Source organism: Dermacentor andersoni, chromosome 3, assembly GCF_023375885.2.
Source record: "Dermacentor andersoni chromosome 3, qqDerAnde1_hic_scaffold, whole genome shotgun sequence".
Lineage (NCBI taxonomy): Eukaryota > Metazoa > Arthropoda > Arachnida > Ixodida > Ixodidae > Dermacentor > Dermacentor andersoni.
In genome coordinates, this window is record NC_092816.1 from 41,308,496 (window position 1) to 41,326,702 (window position 18,207).

Consider the following 18,207-nt stretch of genomic DNA (forward strand, 5'->3'; position numbering starts at 1 on the left):
GCAGAGCTTAACCAGCCAACCACAGAGCTAATATTGCTGTAACCAACTGAAAAGAATTTTAAGCATTTAAAAAGAGAACGAGCCCACGATTACGCTGCTGTCTAAAACTTACAGCAACAAAGTAGCATTATTGCTATATTAACTTTGCGTTTGTCTCGTTGAGCTCTGCCTCTGCATCACCGGGCGGCTGCACCCTATAAACCGCTTACGTTCGCGCCTCCACCCATCCGGCAAAACGCCCAGTCCACCTGCATTTACCGGAATTCTGGACGAACTAGAACTCTCTATTGTGGCAGTACTACTCCGGCGTGAAGTGACGGCCGCAAACGCGCAAATGCTGGCGCCGATCCGATACCGACAGCCCATGGGCTCCAGCCGCTCCGCTCGCCTGTTGCCTTCCAGAGGGACACGATGTCGCAGCTTGACATCGCTATAGATTTGCAGGCCACAAGGCAACAAGGGCGAGTTAGGATCCTCGCAAAAAGAAACCTCGAGACCAACACTGACAGCGCCGCTCGCATCAACACGGAGCACGTTGTAATGCAAACAGACGCCACTGGCTGTGGGCCGGAAGTGCTTGAGCTGCAGCGTTATATTGTTCTTGTGTATTTCCTTCATTATAGCTTTTATAGAAATGAGTAACCAGATAGTTCGCCCGACAGACGTCACGTGCACCCGCTACGTAGGTGGTGACGGGGCGGATGAAGTCTGGGGAGCGGCGTCGCGGCGATTGGTAGAGATGTACATTGTTAAGACTTTATAATAAATTACACGCTCTACGCGGCGGACCGCTTAAATGTCTCATTTATTTATCTGAAGGGCGTATACCCTAACGACCGAGTACGTTTCTACAAAATCGTCGAAATCGCTTAGGGCCTCGTTATGTGGCACAACCTAAATGTTATTCGCTTTTGATTTGCCGATACGCCGACATTTAAAGCTTCCATTTTTGCATAAACCATATGTGTGTATACTTGAATACGATCTCGGTTGTATAGCTGCCACAACGTTAATCGTTTGTTCGCAATTACAGGTTAGATCGGGAACGGAAGTAGCGATATCTAATTGGGAGTAGGCAGCGCGGATGCGAAACGGTTACAGGCCAATCATTCATAAACTGGTAGAAAGTTTCTGCAATGTACTTCGTGGCAGTGGGCCACGTTTAGATTCTGAGTGGCTTGACTAAGAGGATTATTGCCATGTTAAGTGGCCGAACGAAAATAGCGGCAACATGCTTCAACAAACCTTAAATGTCTGCAAAGGTGGCTCGCGAGACTCGGTAATCACCAAAGCGCTGGCAGATGCCCGAAATACACATAGACATATTCAGAGGATTCTGGCGAGTAGTCGTAACAGAGTATCCTATAAAGTATGTGATAGCCCACGATACCCATGAAAAAAGCTTCGTTTTAAACCCCCGCTCTTGGGATATTCGCATGATTTTTTTTTTCGGCGACAATCTAAAGGGCTGCAGACAGATACGCCGCTTCACTTGCCAGGCAGACGGACATGCTGACAATCTGGAAGACGTCGGTGTGTGTGACCACGTAGACGCCGCCCAGCGATGTGTAGAAGAACACCACCAGAGCGGAGGCCAGTATGAAGAAGCGTGTGTCCACCTCTATGATAGCGCCGGCGGTGTCACCTGAAAGAAAAAGATTTTGCGTCTCCGCTGGCACTTAAGCATGGAAGCTACATAGACCAAAATTTAGGTTGCAGACCCTCACGAGACTACGGGAGCGCCACTGTCAAGCATTGTGCATGGAATGAGCTATCGATTCGATACGTCTGGCGAGGCTTTGCGTAACCATACGGCGCCCACAGCGGGCTAGACGAAGTCGTAGTGAAGCAAAGGAATTTTTATGTTGGAACACACTTTTGAACTGCCACTATCGTTAAGTAACCATGCGTCAGTGTCTATCTTTCGTTCCGGGCATAAACATCACATTTCTCCCTCATCGGGTAATCTTCCGGTCTCATACAAAAGATGTATGAGAAATATTCACGTGCTGTGACCTCGGCTTGACGTACGATATTTCTATGTTCGCCTTTGCGCCAGAAAAAAAAAATCTGCGTTAATAACACTCGCGAGGCATCAAGCATGTCGTGCCTTTCGATCGGGCAGCACGCCCCTCGCTGCCCGATCTCGGAGGCTATTCTGAGAGCGCGGACTTTTACCGTAATCTGGGGTAGTGTTTTAATGAACAGTGTAGCCCTTTTATAGTATAAATGTTATCCTGAGAGGGTACGGTCATAACCGCTCGCTCGCGCGGGTGGCCAGACTGTTTTGCGGCCGTAGCATAAGAAGCGCTGATCGCATGGTCATCTCGCACGTTGTCACTGCAACATAGCCGAATTGGGGAGCGGTTTAGCTGAAGTCGATTTTTTATATCTGGCTCCGTTACGTTACGCAATACATATTGAACGGAGGTGGCCAGACTGGCGAGACGCACCAAGCGCTGCCAAGATGGCGGCAGTCCAGAAGACTTCGCCGACTACTGCTGGGAAGCAGAGCAGTAGCGCCATCCACCGGCCGTAGCGGTTCTGGAACGGGTCCAGCATGGTCAACGGCTTGGTCGCGCGCATCTTGCTCGAGAAGAAAGTGCCGCCTGCGATCAGTGACGTGCGCCCACATCGTCAAAGCTGTCGTCATGTTGCACGGCTAGTATACGGTAGTTGCACAGCGTTATCTCCAGAAGCATCACGAAATGACAGGGCATTATTGTACGGCGTCTGTGACACCGCACGAGAGGTGTACAGCTACGGACAGCCGGACAGGCCGCCATTGGAATATGAACCTGGCAACGTTTAACGCTAGAACGTTATCTAGAGAGGCGAGTCTAGCAGTGCTATTGGAGGTATTAGAGGGCAGTAAATGGGATATAATCGGGCTCAGTGAAGTTAGGAGGCCAAAAGAAGCACATACAGTGTTAAAAAGCGGGCACGTCCTGTGCTACCGGGGCTTAGCGGAGAGACGAGAACTAGGAGTCGGATTCCTGATTAATAAGAATATAGCTGGTAACATACAGGGATTCTATAGCATTAACGAGAGAGTGGCAGGTCGTTGTGAAACTTAATAAGAGGTACAAAATGAAGGTTGTACAGGTCTACGCCCCTACATCCAGTCATGATGACCAGGAAGTTGAAAGCTTCTATGAAGACGTGGAATCGGCAATAGGTAGAGTGAAAACAAAATACACTATACTGATGGGCGACTTCAATGCCAAGGTAGGCAAGAAGCAGGCTGGAGACAAGGCAGTGGGGAAATATGGCGTAGGCACTAGGAATAGCAGGGGAGAGTTATCAGTAGAGTTTGCGGAGCAAAATAATATGCGGATAATGAATACCTTCTTCCGCAAGCGGAATAGCCGAAAGTGGACGTGGAGGAGCCCGAACGGCGAGACTAGAAATGAAATAGACCTCATACTTTGCGCTATAACCCTGGCATCATACAAGATGTGGACGTGCTAAGCAAGGTGCAATGCAGTGACCATAGGATGGTAAGAACTCGAATTAGCCTAGACCTGAGGAAGGAACGGAAGAAACTGGTACATAAGAAGCCGATCAATGAGTTAGCGGTAAGAGGGAAAATAGAGGAATTCCAGATCAAGCTACAGAACAGGTATTCGGCTTTAACTCAGGAAGAGGACCTTAGTGTTGAAGCAATGAACGGCAATCTTGTGGGCATCATTAAGGAGTGTGCAATAGAAGTCGGTGGTAACTCCGTTAGACAGGATACCAGTAAGCTATCGCAGGAGACGAAAGATCTGATCAATAAACGCCAATGTATGAAAGCCTCTAACCCTACAGCTAGAATAGAACTGGCGGAACTTTCGAAGTTAATCAAGAAGCGTAAGACAGCTGACATAAGGAAGTATAATATGGATAGAATTGAACATGCTCTCATGAATGGAGGAAGCCTAAAAGCAGTAAAGAAGAAACTAAGAATTGGCAAGAATCAGATGTATGCGTTAAGAGACAAAGCCGGCAATATCATTACTAATATGGATGAGATAGTTCAAGTGGCTGAGGAGTTCTATAGATATTTATACAGTACCAGTGGCACCCACGACGATAATGGAAGAGAGAATAGCCTAGAGGAATTCGAAATACCACAGGTAACGCCGGAAGAAGTAAAGAAAGCCTTGGGAGCTATGCAAAGGGGGAAGGCTGCTGGGGAGGATCAGGTAACAGCAGATTTGTTGAAGGATGGTGGGCAGATTGTTCTAGAGAAACTGGCCACCCTGTATACGCAATGCCTCATGACCTCGAGCGTACCGGAATCTTGGAAGAACGCTAACATAATCCTAATTCATAAGAAAGGGGACGCCAAAGACTTGAAGAATTATAGACCAATCAGCTTACTGTCCGTTGCCTACAAAGTATTTACGAAGGTAATCGCAAACAGAATCAGGAACATCTTAGACTTCTATCAACCAAAGGACCAGGCAGAATTCCGTAAAGGCTACTCAACAATAGACCATATTCACACTATCAATCAGGTGATAGAGAAATGTGCGGAATATAACGAACCCGTATATATAGCTTTCATTGATTACGAGAAAACATTTGATTCTGTCGAAACCTCAGCAGTCATGGAGGCATTACGGAATCAGGATGTAGACAAGCCGTATGTAAAAATACTGAAAGATATCTATAGCGGTTCCACAGCCACCATAGTCCTCCATAAAGAAAGCAACAAAATCCCAATAAAGAAAGGCGTCAGGCAGGGAGATACGATCTCTCCAATGCTATTCACAGCGTGTTTAGAGGAGGTATTCAGAGACATGGATTTGGAAGAATTGGGGATAAAAGTTAATGGAGAATACCTTAGTAACTTGCGATTCGCTGATGATATTGCCTTGCTTATTAACTCAGGGGACCAATTGCAATGCATGCTCACTGGCCTGGCCGGAGAGGCAAAGCAGAAGAGTGGGTCTAAACATTAATCTGCAGAAAACTAAAGTAATGTTTAACAGTGTCGGAAGAGAACAGCAATTTACAATAGGTAGCGAGGCACTGGAAGTGGTAAGGGAATACATCTACTTAGGGCAGGCAGTGACGGCGGATCCGAATCATGAGACGGAAATAATCAGAAGAATAAGATTGGGCTGAGGTGCGTTTGGCAGGCATTCTCAGATCATGAACAGCAGGTTGCCATTATCCCTCAAGAGAAAAATGTATAATAGCTGTGTCTTACCAGTACTCACCTACGGGGCAGAAACCTGGAGGCTTACGAAAAGGGTTCTACTTAAATTGAGGACGACGCAACGAGCTATGGAAAGAAGAATGATGGGTGTAACGTTAAGGGATAAGAAAAGAGCAGATTGGGTGAGGGAACAAACGCGAGTTAGTGACATCTTAGTCGAAATCAAGAAAAAGAAATGGGCATGGGCAGGACATGTAATGAGGAGGGAAGATAACCGATGGTCATTAAGGGCTACGGACTGGATTCCAAGGGAAGGGAAGCGTAGCAGGGGGCGGCAGAAAGTTAGGTGGGCGGATGAGATTAAGAAGTTTGCAGGGACGACATGGCCACAATCAGTACATGACCGAGGTTGTTGGAGAAGTATGGGAGGGGCCTTTGCCCTGCAGTGGGCGTAACCAGGCTGATGATGATGATGATGACAGCTACGGAGGAGCTACGCGAGATCATGATGTCATGGCCAATCTCTGCAAACCAACTTATACAGACGCTTTTCGCCACGCTCCCGTGCGCGCCGCCATGTTTGTGCACGTGGTGACGCATCCATCGCTTGCCTCAGCCTGCCTCCGCTGCAACGGCAGCGCACGACGCCGGAGCGGCGCAGAAAGTCGCTGTTTCGGCGTTTGTCGCGGACAGCAACGGCGTGAATGACAGGAAACTTCAGAAGACACGTAAATGTCGCATATCCATTCCTCCGAGCTCATTACGACTCGTAAAATGGTGCGCTATAGCTTTGCCGTGCGGTACGCGTACCAGAATGCAGGACTAGAAATAGTTTTGCAAAACATAGTGGTACGCGTACTTTCAGCAGCTGTATTACGTCAGTATTACTGTCATTCACACATCGTTCTTTTTTATTTATTTACTGTCAATGGGCTTGGAAGCCACAGGTTTTAATGTTTTTGGTTCAGTAACGATTTTTTTTTTGTTCTATCAATATTTATTTTCTATGTAATCCATCGCGAACGTGTCAGTTGCGCCAGATTTGCTTACACCGCGCTTTGAGCCTAAAACATCCATGCTTTGAAGTTTTGCATAGTAGCTTACAGAAAAGACCTAATATCGTTCGTCACTCGGTTGCGTTGCGGCTGATGACGAAACACTTAGCTCATGGAGCATTCTTACGTAACATACTTAAACCCCACTCGTTGTTCGGCCTATTCTCTAACGAGTGCACTCGTATTTAATACGTGATTGTGAGTCTCCGCGAGTCTCCGTGAACGAGGCTGGACGTTATAGTGAAGACCAGAAAAATAATATTCACGAGTGCGAGCGAGTGTCAGCTCAATTTGGGGCGTTATCTGGCCACCATATCTTTTAAAGTCCTCGGAGAAGTACGTGCCTTCTCCCCCCCCCCCCCCCCCCCCCACCCCGAAAATAATTTCTGGCTACGCCGCTGGCTGCCGCACTCGCATTGCGATGAGAACGACAAGTGTTTGCGTTGCAATAAACGACCGGAGTTGCACAACCATATCGGGAGAAAACACGCAGAGAGCGATTGGCAAAGGACGCGAATAAGCAAGCGTCAATCAAAATCCGCCACGAACCAAGCATACATGGCCCGAGCCCGATGAGCAGGGTCGCGTGTCGGGCCGACTTTATGAGAGAAAAGGCGAAGGGGACATCTTCACGGAGATATGATGGGTAGTTGGCTTTCGAAGGCTTGATTAACCTCCGTATTCAGAAATGCAACTTCACTTGAAGCTCATGCTCGACTTGATGTAAATGACGCCTGGTGCGAAAGCGCCAAAGACGCTCATTGCGTTTCTTTCGGTGCGTTGACGACAGGCATCGTTTAAACCAAGTCAAGCATGGGCTTCAAATTAGGATGTATTTCTGAATACAGGGTTAAGGCTCACTCCTAGTGCTCCCTCCGCGTTTTCTTGTGGTATGCTTGGGTAACTTTATTCGTTTTTCTTTGCTATTGTTACCCGAAGTATAAAGGAAGTTGCGCGAAGCCGTGAAAAACTAATGAGTGGTATACGCGAATGCGACCAGCTGGGTATTTGACTCGCTTCAGCAACTCAAAATATCTTTTACACGAGCTTAAGACATCATATTAAAAACTCAAGACCATTCCGCCCTGCGGTGGCGGATGACCAGAGGAGCTGTAAACATCGAGGTAAGAAAACTTGTGATTAAGATTTTACTGGCATCACTCATTCTCAATAACGACGGTCGCAATGGCTTTGTGGTCGCTGTGATATGCACTGATCGGCATACTCGCAACTGCAAACACGTTCTCTGATAACGTCAGATCGATGCACGTATGCCGCTGAGTGGTCGGTTGGGCCGGATCGGTGTGGCATCGCGAGGGATATGTCTGCAACGCGGAACGCGTAAACCGCTCCCTTTTCGGTCCCGACACATCCGCAATGAAATCACCGACGACCACAGGGGCAGTGTCATCGCAACTAAGAAACGCAAAGCGAGTCACCATGAACCTTACGTGGCTATGAGCCATCGCTTGCGGGGGCATATGAGCCATTGATGATGACAATGTTGTGTGCGGACACGAAAATATTATGGCACGCAAGCCATATACAGCTCCACTAAAATTAACGAAATTTTAAAGGTTTTCTGAAGCGCAATACTTAATTTCACTGACATTGTACATCGTATATTGTATTGATAAATGTGCAACTGTTTTCTTTCGATGAAGTTAGCTGCTGTCGTTTTGCTTTTTCCGGGCTAAAAAAAAGCGCGCGAAACCTGGAGAAGTACCATGTGACCCGTGCTTACGCGCAGTGACATCAGTGCCCTCAAACTGCGCCTATACGCAGTGCGGTTTAGTGGGCAGAGCTTGCGCTAATCTGTGGCTCACCTAAAACCAGGCTGACCGCGTAGCCCAGAGGGGCGTGGCAGCGCAGGATTCCGTGCCTGTAGACAGCCTCCGCTGTTCCGTTCAGGTAGCCGCCGCCCACCCAGGTCGCTGAAAAGGAAGTCGGAGATACAGCCAGATATCCAGCGCTTCTGCTTATCTAGCAGTTCATGTGCTTCCTCCTCTTTATGGAAGTCGCAGTTTGGCCCGAAAGGCCGAAGCATTGACAGCGATAACGAGGTATTTGGACATTACACCAAGGTTCGTAGTCTTATGGGCAGAGTAAATTTCAGGCTTAATAACTAAACGCGCCTGGCACAACGCGCCCTGAACGCACACACGAACGAAGTTTAGTACATCGCCACCGGCACTAGCTCTAGCGGTCAAGACACTGGTGTCGTGAAGAGCGCCGGCAACGGAAAGCGCACGCGTTTGTTCCAGTGCGAACGTTCCGTGCTGCCGCTCCTCTTACTGTGCCGCGCCTCGAACTCTGCAGATCAGGTGACCTCCTACACTGGGCGCACCGATAGGCAGCGCGCATCAAGGCATCGTGCCTACTCCTCGCTGTCGCCCTTTCCCTCTCGTCCTCACCCGCGCAGCAGATCACTTGACCTCCAACCCAACGAACCCATCTTGATGTAGAAGAGGGTGTAAAAACCCACCAACTGTTGCGCGAAGATTCCGCGTAGCTTTTGTAGACCCAAGTACTCGCGACTTCACTTACGTTATTCCACAAAGCTGCCGTAAATGGAAATTTAAAAAAAGAAAATGTTAGAGTTTGGAACGCTAACTCCGAAAACAAAGAAGCAGATATAAACACTTTCTTTAAACTTGATTATTTTGGACGGCCAGATTGGTAAAATTCGGTACATTATAAATTACCCTTGAGTTTGACAATAATTTGCGAATACGGCTTTTCGAAAAACTCCCATGAGAAACGTTACCACAGTAAACTCTCAGTTGTACGAACGTCGGTTTATCGAATATTTCAGAATAACGAACTTTTTAAAAATCCCCGGCAGTTTTCTTATAGATTCTATGCAAAAATGTTTCACTTGAACGAATTTCGGAACAGTCAATATTTCAGTTTCAGTTTCAGGACCAAGGCTTGCAATGCACTGCACTGCAGGCGCAAACGATGCCCGCCTTCATCAAACCGCCGCTCCAGCGGCAATGTAACATCGCTGGCGCTACAGCGCCCCTGGGGCAAAGCGGCGACGCGGAAAACGAATGGCAACGAGGCATGGCCTCTGGAATCGTTCGCACAAAACGAGCAAGCATGTAATCTCGGAGGCCATGAACAAAGTAACATCGCTGGCGCTTACAGCGCCGCCAGAGCAAAGTGGCGATCTGTCACACCACAAACCACGTGGTGTTTTTTTTTCCGACCGGCTAGTCTGGGCATGGTCGTCGTCTCTTTCCAGTCTCGTCGGTTCTGCGTGCGCACACAAACGACCCACGTGGTGTGTTTTTCATTGATATGTACAAATTTCATTTCACACATTTCTAACACTATGGATGCCATGTCTTTTGCTCCATGAATTGCATTTCAAACTTTTGACTCTGTATGCCATGTCTTATGTTGGTCTAGTGAATATTCAGTTTAGTGAACTTTCAGTTAAGTGAACTATATCCTTCGGTCCCCTGAAGTTCACTCAAGTGAGAGCTCACTGTACACTGCTGTAATTGATTACACAAGGTTTGTCAATGTTAAGAGCTTGAATACTGTTTAAAGAATTGTAGTACTTCAAATATGTGAACAGTATTCGAAAAAAAAAACAGGTTAAGTAAGAACATTGAAGATTTTCCGAGAAGATACCCACTCCTCCATGCCTTTTCAATAGTTGTAAGCGTGGTTGTTGAACTCTTTCGATATTTATGGGTTTTGGGCATATCTTGGGAAACGTTAAAGTTTGTGCTTTTAGCTGTTTGCAGAATAACTTTCGCTCTTAAATGCACGAAATCTAATTGAAATTGGTTCAGCGGTTGTCTCAGGTGAGGGGCATCTCTGTGTTTCATAGATACATTGCAGTTGGCCTTGCCGAACCAGTGTTGCCATATTAGAGATTTCGTCATTAGCGACTTTTCGTCCCTTTAGCGACACATTTTTCCAATTAGCCGCCGGTGATTTCTTTAGCGACGTCACAGAACAATCGCCCATATATGCACTACGGCTGATTCGTGGGCTCCATGACCATGATGAAAGAACGGTTGCCTTCACATCGGTGGTCTTCATACTGCTCCACAACACGGTGGCCTTCACAGGATTCACAGTTAGCTCGCAAAAAAATGATGTGTTTTGTTTGTTTGTTTGTTTGTTTATTGGTTCGTTTGTTAGTTTGTTTCGTTTAGTTCTTTATATATAACGTGTTCATATATGGTTACATATAGCCTAGTCATACAAGCTCGGTTTCGCAGCGCAATTGTATTTGACATTTGAAGATTTACGATTAAAGCTTGTGAAAGTAAGGCTGCGTCAAAACGCGTGTTAGATGTACGCTTTTGGGCTTCCGCTATGCGACTTATGCGCTGGTGACGAGCGCGCAAACGGTACGATGTGATCGCTGGTCGCAGAAACGCTCCGCCACTCGGCTTATTCGTTGGCAAATATGTCGAGATCCGCGACAGCTTCCATTGCGACCTAGAAGTGTGAGACTTCTTGCTGCATCAAATTGAATGATGGGAATCTACATTTTTCCCCCTTCTATATATATATATATATATGTATATATATATCATCAGCCTGGTTACGCCCACTGCAGGGCAAAGGCCTCTCCCATACTTCTCCAACTACCCCGGTCATGTACTAATTCTCATCCGCCCACCTAACTTGCTGCCGTCCCCTGCTACGCTTCCCTTCCCTTGGAATCCAGTCTGTAACCCTTAATGACCATCGGTTATCTTCCCTCTTCATTGCATGTCCTGCCCATGCCCATTTCTTTTTCTTGATTTCAACTAAGATGTCATTAACTCGCGTTTGTTCCCTCACCCAATCTGCTCTTTTCTTATCCCTTAACGTTACACCTATCATTCTACTTTCCATAGCTCGTTGCGTCGTCCTCAATTTAAGTAGAACCCTTTTCGTAAGCCTCCAAGTTTCTGCCCCGTACGTGAGTACTGGTAAGACACAGCTGTTATACACTTTTCTCTTGAGAGATAATGGCAACCTGCTGTTCATGATCTGAGAATGCCTGCCAATGCCTGCCAAACGCACCCCAGCTCATTCTTATTCTTCTGGTTATTTCAGTCTCATGATCATGATTATATATATATAGAACGGCGTGCCTCATAATCAGAAAGTGGTTTTGGCACGTAAAACCCGATATATATACACACACACACACTGGTCAAGTGCACTGATTGCCCACATTTCTTTTCAATGATAGTGGTAAGCTTCCACTCAGGAGCTGACAATGTCTGCCGTATGCGATCCAACCCATTTTTATTCTATGAATTTCCTTCTCATGCTCTGGGTTCACTTTGATTAATTGACCTGAGTAAGTGTACTCCTTCACAGACTCTAGAGGCTGACTGGCGATCCTGAACTCTTGTTCCCTTGCCCGGCTATTCATCATTGTCTTGTGCATAGTAATCTTCAACCCCCGTCTTACACTCTGTTGAGCGAGAAGAAAGGGGGTTAACAGAGGGGCCCGATTTTTTTAAATCGTATCATGAGAAGCCAACAAAGACACCAAGGAAAACACAGGGGAAATTACTTGTGCTTACTAATTGAATTAAATGATAAATTAATGGCAATGAAAGTGGATGAAAAAGAAACTTGCCGCAGGTGGGGAACGATCCCACGTCTTCGCATTACGCGTGCGATATATATATATATATTATATGCCAGGGCCGCACAATCTCCGAGGTCATATCCGTACAGCAGAGCATCCTTGTGCTAGCACCTGGCTACGTACGCCTTTTCAAACCATCTATATATATATATTATAATACCGAGACCGATCAAGTTGTCCAGCACTGTTTATTCCAAAAAAGGCAACGCCCGCAGCTCACGCGCGAAGAAGTCGAAGAAGAGGGAAGATGATGATGGCTATGTACAAATGAAAACGACGAAGTACGTTAATAGTGCTTACACTAACTTCCCCCCGTCATGGAAGCGGCCAGCCTGGCCGCAGATTAGAGATTATCTAAACGGGGAGTGAAGGGCTTCATCCGCGACACGTGAACAATTTCGGCATTCCGGCGGCGCCGGTCAGTGACGGAGTGTACTGGGCGGACGAGATAGTTCACTGCAGATGTTTGCTGCACAACGGTGTATGGACCAATGTAGCGTGGAAGGAACTTCTCACAGAGGCCTGGGGTGCGGACTGGAGTCCAAAGCAGGACTTGGTCTCCTGGGTGAAAACGTAGGTCACGGCGTTTGTTGTCGCAGTAACGCTTGCGCTCAGCTTGGGTAGCTTCTGTGCTTTGCCGGGCGATTTGACGGCAATGTGCAACTCGGGCAGCAAAATCTTCTGGAAGCGACGCGTCAGGCGAAGAAGGTGCGAAAAATAGTTCTCTGTCGAATATGGTGGAAGGAGATCGTCCATACACAAGGAAGAAAGGGCTGTAGCCGGTAGTCCGTTGAATAGCAGTATTATATGCGAATGTCACAAAAGGAAGAATTTTATCCCAGTCAGTGTGGTCAGGACGGATGTACATGGCAATCATATCAGACAGCGTACGGTGGAAGCGCTCAGTAAGGCCATTGGTTTGCGGATGATAAGTAGAAGTAGATTTGTGGACGGTATTAGTGGCTCGAAGAACTTCCTCGAGAACTTGTGAAATGAACGCCTTGCCACGGTCACTGAGAAGAACGCGAGGAGCCCCGTGGCGCAAGACGATGGCGCGCAAGAAAAAGTCGGCGACCTCAGAAGCGGTACCGGATCGCAGAGGGGCAGTCTCGGCATATCTTGTTAAATGGTCGACCGAAGTGACAATCCAACGGTGACCGGAGGGTGTCAACGGCAAGGGACCATATAAATCAATGCCAACAAATTCAAAAGGTGCGTCCGGGCAAGGGAGAGGTTGTAGTAAACCGGCAGGAGGGGATGTCGAGCGTTTGCGGTGCTGACATGACGCACAAGAGGCAATGTATTTGGCCACCGTTGTGGATAGGCCAGGCCAGAAGCAGCGGGTCTTTATGCGGTCGTAAGTCTTGTGGAAGCCTAAGTGGCCAGCCGATACATCGTCGTGAAGTGCCTCTAATACCCGCAAGCGAAGGCAGCGAGGTAGAACTGGGACCCACCGGTGACCTGTTGGGTGGTAAACGTAGCGGTGTAGCACGCCACCTTGAAGGCGGAATTGTCGAAGTTGGCGTCGCAAGCGGCTGTTGGGTGGTTCGGTGAACCCACTAAGGCGATCCATGAGAGCTCGACAGTAGGAGTCGGCCCGCTGAAGCGAGACGAAATCAGAGCGTGATGAAAGCGTAACTTGGTCCAGGGGCGTTATCGAGAGCTGGTGGGAGGCAAGCGTAGCATCGGAACGACGTGGTTGGGAAGACGACGGCGCGTTACCGGGAGAGAGTGAAAGTGGGCAGCGAGACAATGCGTCTGCATCATGATGGCGTTTTCCAGACTTGTATGTTATAGTGAAGTCATATTCCTGCAATCGCAGTATCCAGCGTCCTAAGCGTCCTGACATGTTTTTCATTGATGACAGCCAACACAGAGCATGATGGTCGGTGACGATGGTGAAGTGGCGGCCGTAAAGGTATGGGCGAAATTTCTGAATCGACCAAACGATAGCCAGGCACTCTTGCTCTGTAATGGTGTAGTTCCGCTCAGCTGGAGAAAGTGTTCGGCTGGCATATGCTATGACTTGCTCTTTAGATTCTGTATTACGTTGCAGAAGTACTGCGCCAATACCTTGTGCGCTTGCGTCAGTATGGAGTATGGTGGGGGCACGATTATCGAAGTGGCGAAGCACTGGTCCAGAAGTAAGATGCCGCTTAAGAGCTTGAAAAGCCGACTCGCAGTCGCTAGTCCACGTGAAAGAGGCACCGGTAACCAGTAGCTTGTGTAGAGGAGATGCTATTGCTGCGAAGTTGCGTATAAATCTACGAAAATATGACGCCAAGCCGAGGAAACTACGTAGATCTTTCTGTTGCTGGGGGCGAGGAAACTGAAGAACGGCACTAATCTTTTCGGGGTCAGGCTGGATGCCAGCTTTTGAGACGACGTGACCCAATACTTTTATTGTTTTGCTTGCAAATTTGCATTTTTTTGTATTGATTTGGAGACCAGCATTCGCAAGGCACTTGAGAACTTCGTCTAATCGATGAAGATGTTGGCTGAAGTCAGACGAAAAGATGACAATATCGTCCAGATAACAGAGGCATGTCTTCCATTTTAGACCACGAAGGACGTTGTCTATCATGCGCTCAAATGTGGCAGGAGCATTACAAAGGCCAAAAGGCATCACGTTAAATTCATAAAGGCCATCCGGTGTAGCGAATGCGGTCTTTTCTTTGTCAGTCTCGTTCATCGGAATTTGCCAATATCCTGACCGAAGATCAAGGCTGGAGAAATACTCCGCCCCTTGTAGTGTGTCCAAAGCGTCGTCAATTCGAGGTATTGGATATACGTCCTTGCGTGTGATCTTATTGAGCGCTCGATAATCCACGCAAAAGCGAACTGAGCCATCTTTTTTCTTTACCAGGACCACCGGAGACGCCCATGGGCTAGATGAAGGTCGTATTATCTTCCGCGCAAGCATGTCAGCAACCTGTTGTTCAATGACCTTTCGTTCGGACGGCGATACACGATAGGGGCGTCGTCGTATAATAGCGGAACCATCGGTTTCGATGCGGTGTGTAGCCGCAGGAGTTTGGCTCAACACAGGGGAACAGCTATCGAAACAGGCTTTGTGTTTTGCCAAGACCACCATTAGGGCTTCGGACTGCGCGGCTGTTAGGTCAGAACCAAGAACGGCTGGAGGAGGGAAAGAATCATCCAAACCTGAGGTTGGGGCTGGCGATGAAGAAGGGCAAAGCGCGACTAGAGAGATAGGTTGAGTGTCGGCGAGGGTTGCCACAGTCATCCCTTTGGGCAGCATCACAGGATCTGGGGTCGTGTTGCAAGCAGACAGAAGGGCGCGGCCGCGTGAAAACCGGACGAGACAGGTGGCAATGAGAATTCCGCGAGAAGTACAGCGGGAAGAAGGGGCGACTAGGGCGTCTCCGTCGGCGATCTGACTGGATGTTACGGCTACAACGTCTTCGTGACCAGGACGCAGGACGTAGTCGGCAGCGATGGTCAAGTTCACGCATGAAAGTGAAGAGTCCGCAACAGGTTCAAGCTCTGTATCCGTGATGTGGACAACTTCCTCTCTACATGAAATGACGGCTGAAGCAGAATGTAGGAAGTCCCAACCCAGTATAAGTTCATGGATACACGTTGGAAGGATGATAAACTCGATGTGGTGGCGTATGCCGTCGATGAGAACACGAGCAGTACACTGTCCGTCAGGGTGAATGAATGCATTATTAGCACCACGCAAAATAGGTCCAAGATAAGGCGTTTTTACTTTACGGAGCCGCGAACACAGATCACTCCGAAGAACAGAAACGGCGGCACCGGTATCGATGAGAGCTGACGCGGGAACACCTTCGACCGTCACAGAAAGCATGTTGGCCGGGCGAACAGGAGGAATTTTTGAAGACCGATAAGAAGCAGTTTCCCCTCCAAAAACTGCAACAGTTAGTTTTCCGAGTGCTGGTCGACAAAATGGGAAGTGGGGCGAAGCGGTGATGTAGAGCGCCGGTAAGGGGATGGGGAACGACGTCTGGCCGAACGGGAACTATGAGGCAGATTGGGAGCAGCTGGTGGAGACGGAGAACGCTGTTGCGGGGACGAGTACGGTCCGGGATAGTAGTCGTCTGATCGGCGAGTGCGGTCTCTTTCGTGCTCAGCATAGCCTCGCCTTTCATCCTGCTGGCGCCGGCGACAGAAGAGAGATATATGGCCGCGTATACCGCAGTAAAAACAAACTGGACGAGGTGGACGCCACTGAGGGTACGATGGCGCAGCAAGTGCTCTGGTTCCCATCGAAGCCAAATGGTCATAGGAAGCGCCAGTAGGCACGGAAGGCACGGTAGGGGTGGGTAGCGAAACAACATCCGCGTAGGTAGGTGTGGAGCGCGCTACCGGAGCAAGATGCGTCATGGGTGTAGTCATCGCTGTCAACTCCTGCTTTACGACCTCGCGCAAGTCGAAGGCGGGGGTTGGGGCGCAGGCAGCAGGTGGACGCCTGAGGTCTTGTAGTTGAAGCTCTTCGCGGATGATGGTGCGGATAAGAGCACGTAGATCTGGAGAATGGGGAACCTGAGGATCGCTGCAGTCATGTGGAAGACGAATAGACTGCAGCTCGTCGAGGCGTTGACACGTTGAAGTGATGTCTTGGGCAGAAGCTGGATTTTGCACGATTAAGGCGTTGAATGCGACAGGCCCAATGCCTTTTAAGATGTGGCGAACGCGTTCGGCTTCCGTCATGCTAGGATTCGCACGGCGGCACAGAGCCAAGACATCCTCTATGTATGAGGTGTAAGACTCTTGGGGAAGTTGGCGCCGCGTTCCCAGCTTCTGTTTGGCGACTTCTGCACGGCCAGACGAGGAAGCGAAGATTTGCCGCAGCTTCGAGGTAAACGTGGACCAATCCGCGATGTCGGATTCGTGGTTGAAATACCACGTCTTTGCAACACCGGTCAAGTAGAAGGCGACGTGCCTCAATTTCTGGGTGTCGTTCCACTTGTTGCAAGAACTCACGCGGTCGTAGTGGTCGATCCAATCGTCTACGTCATCACCGCGGAGTCCCGCGAAGACAGGGGGATCGCGCTGAGGGCTCGTCACAGTCCAAGAGGGCGCCGCAGGCGGGGTCGTCGGTGTGGTAGGGTTAGAGGCGCCGGAAGGGCCGGGGTTGGAAGTGTCCATTGTTGTAGGGGTAGCTGGGTGCAGGCGGCGACCGGAACGGAGCTCCAGGGAGGACGGGAACGCGAGAGGACGTCGGGATCTTGACGTACCTCCACCACTTTATAATACCGAGACCGATCAAGTTGTCCAGCACTGTTTATTCCAAAAAAGGCAACGCCCGCAGCTCACGCGCGAAGAAGTCGAAGAAGAGGGAAGATGATGATGGCTATGTACAAATGAAAACGACGAAGTACGTTAATAGTGCTTACAATATATATATATATATATATATATATATATATATATATATATATATATATACGTAGCCAGGTGCTAGCACCAGGATGCTCTGCTGTACGGATATGACCTCGGAGATTGTGTGGCGCTGGCGGCATAGAGTTTATGGCTGGCGGCAACCCTTCTCCGCGCCGCCCAATCTCGGAGGCTACGACGCGGGAGCTCGGGTAGGAAGCTGCGAACGTCGCTCTCTCACCGGTCATGGAGCCGACGCCCATCCAGAGCGGCAAGTGGCGGTTGGCTATGAACAGCTTCATGAGGACGTGCGCCGCGTCCTGCTTGCGGCGAGTTTCGACGCTGAGGCGCGACATCTGCAGGCTGCGATCCGCGTTCATCTTTCGGGCCGACCACACGCCCACGGACACCACGGCGCAGTAGTAGAAGCAGATCAGCAACACGGCCAAGATGTTCACGGCCATCTTCCCCTCGGGAACGTCGGGACGAGCTCTGCGACGTACGCTCGAACGCGAGGTATGCCGCGTGCTCAGCCACGATGCTCGTGCAGCTTATGATGATGATGATGATGATGACGACGACAACGACGACGACGCTGATGATGATGATGATGGTGATGATGATGATGATGACCTCTTGTTATGGCTCATACCCACACTGGGGGATTGGCCAAGAATTGCGTGCCGAAACGATTACCTATTCTTTTGAAGTGTTACAAATTCGATGAAAAAAATAGAAAGAAAAAGAAACATACAAAAGCAAACAAATTACAAGAGAACAATAAAAAAGTTATTCGTTTTGTTGATTGTATGTAACTGCAAACGGCATCAAACACGTCCCTGTGGCTGACCCCTATAATTGACGCACCGAAAGATAGTATGATTTCTGATGATAACATTAACCCTAATTTAGCAAGCGGAAGTTCTAGATGTCTTTTTCTTAACAATTTGTATCGCCGACATACAAAAATATAGTGATCTAGTGATTCTGTTTCTTGGCAGTATGGACACAGAGGCGAT

The 18,207-nt window shown here is 48.6% G+C and overlaps 1 protein-coding gene across 2 annotated transcripts in view; it reads right to left on the minus strand.

Annotated features, from left to right (window-relative positions):
• The window catches only part of LOC126517178 (high-affinity choline transporter 1-like), a 33,536-nt gene extending 15,765 nt beyond the window's left edge, over positions 1-17,771 (minus strand). The window contains exons 1-4 of one of the 2 annotated variants that reach the window (XM_072287127.1): positions 17,430-17,771; positions 8,031-8,138; positions 2,454-2,609; positions 1,497-1,645 (exon numbers count right to left, since the gene is read on the minus strand). In XM_072287127.1, coding sequence (XP_072143228.1) covers positions 1,497-1,645; positions 2,454-2,609; positions 8,031-8,138; positions 17,430-17,652 — 636 coding nt within the window. In that variant the 5' untranslated portion in view covers positions 17,653-17,771. The remainder of the gene's footprint in view (positions 1-1,496; positions 1,646-2,453; positions 2,610-8,030; positions 8,139-17,429) is intronic. The other variant, XM_072287128.1, reaches the window with a different exon arrangement.
• Positions 17,772-18,207: the final 436 nt, after the last annotated feature.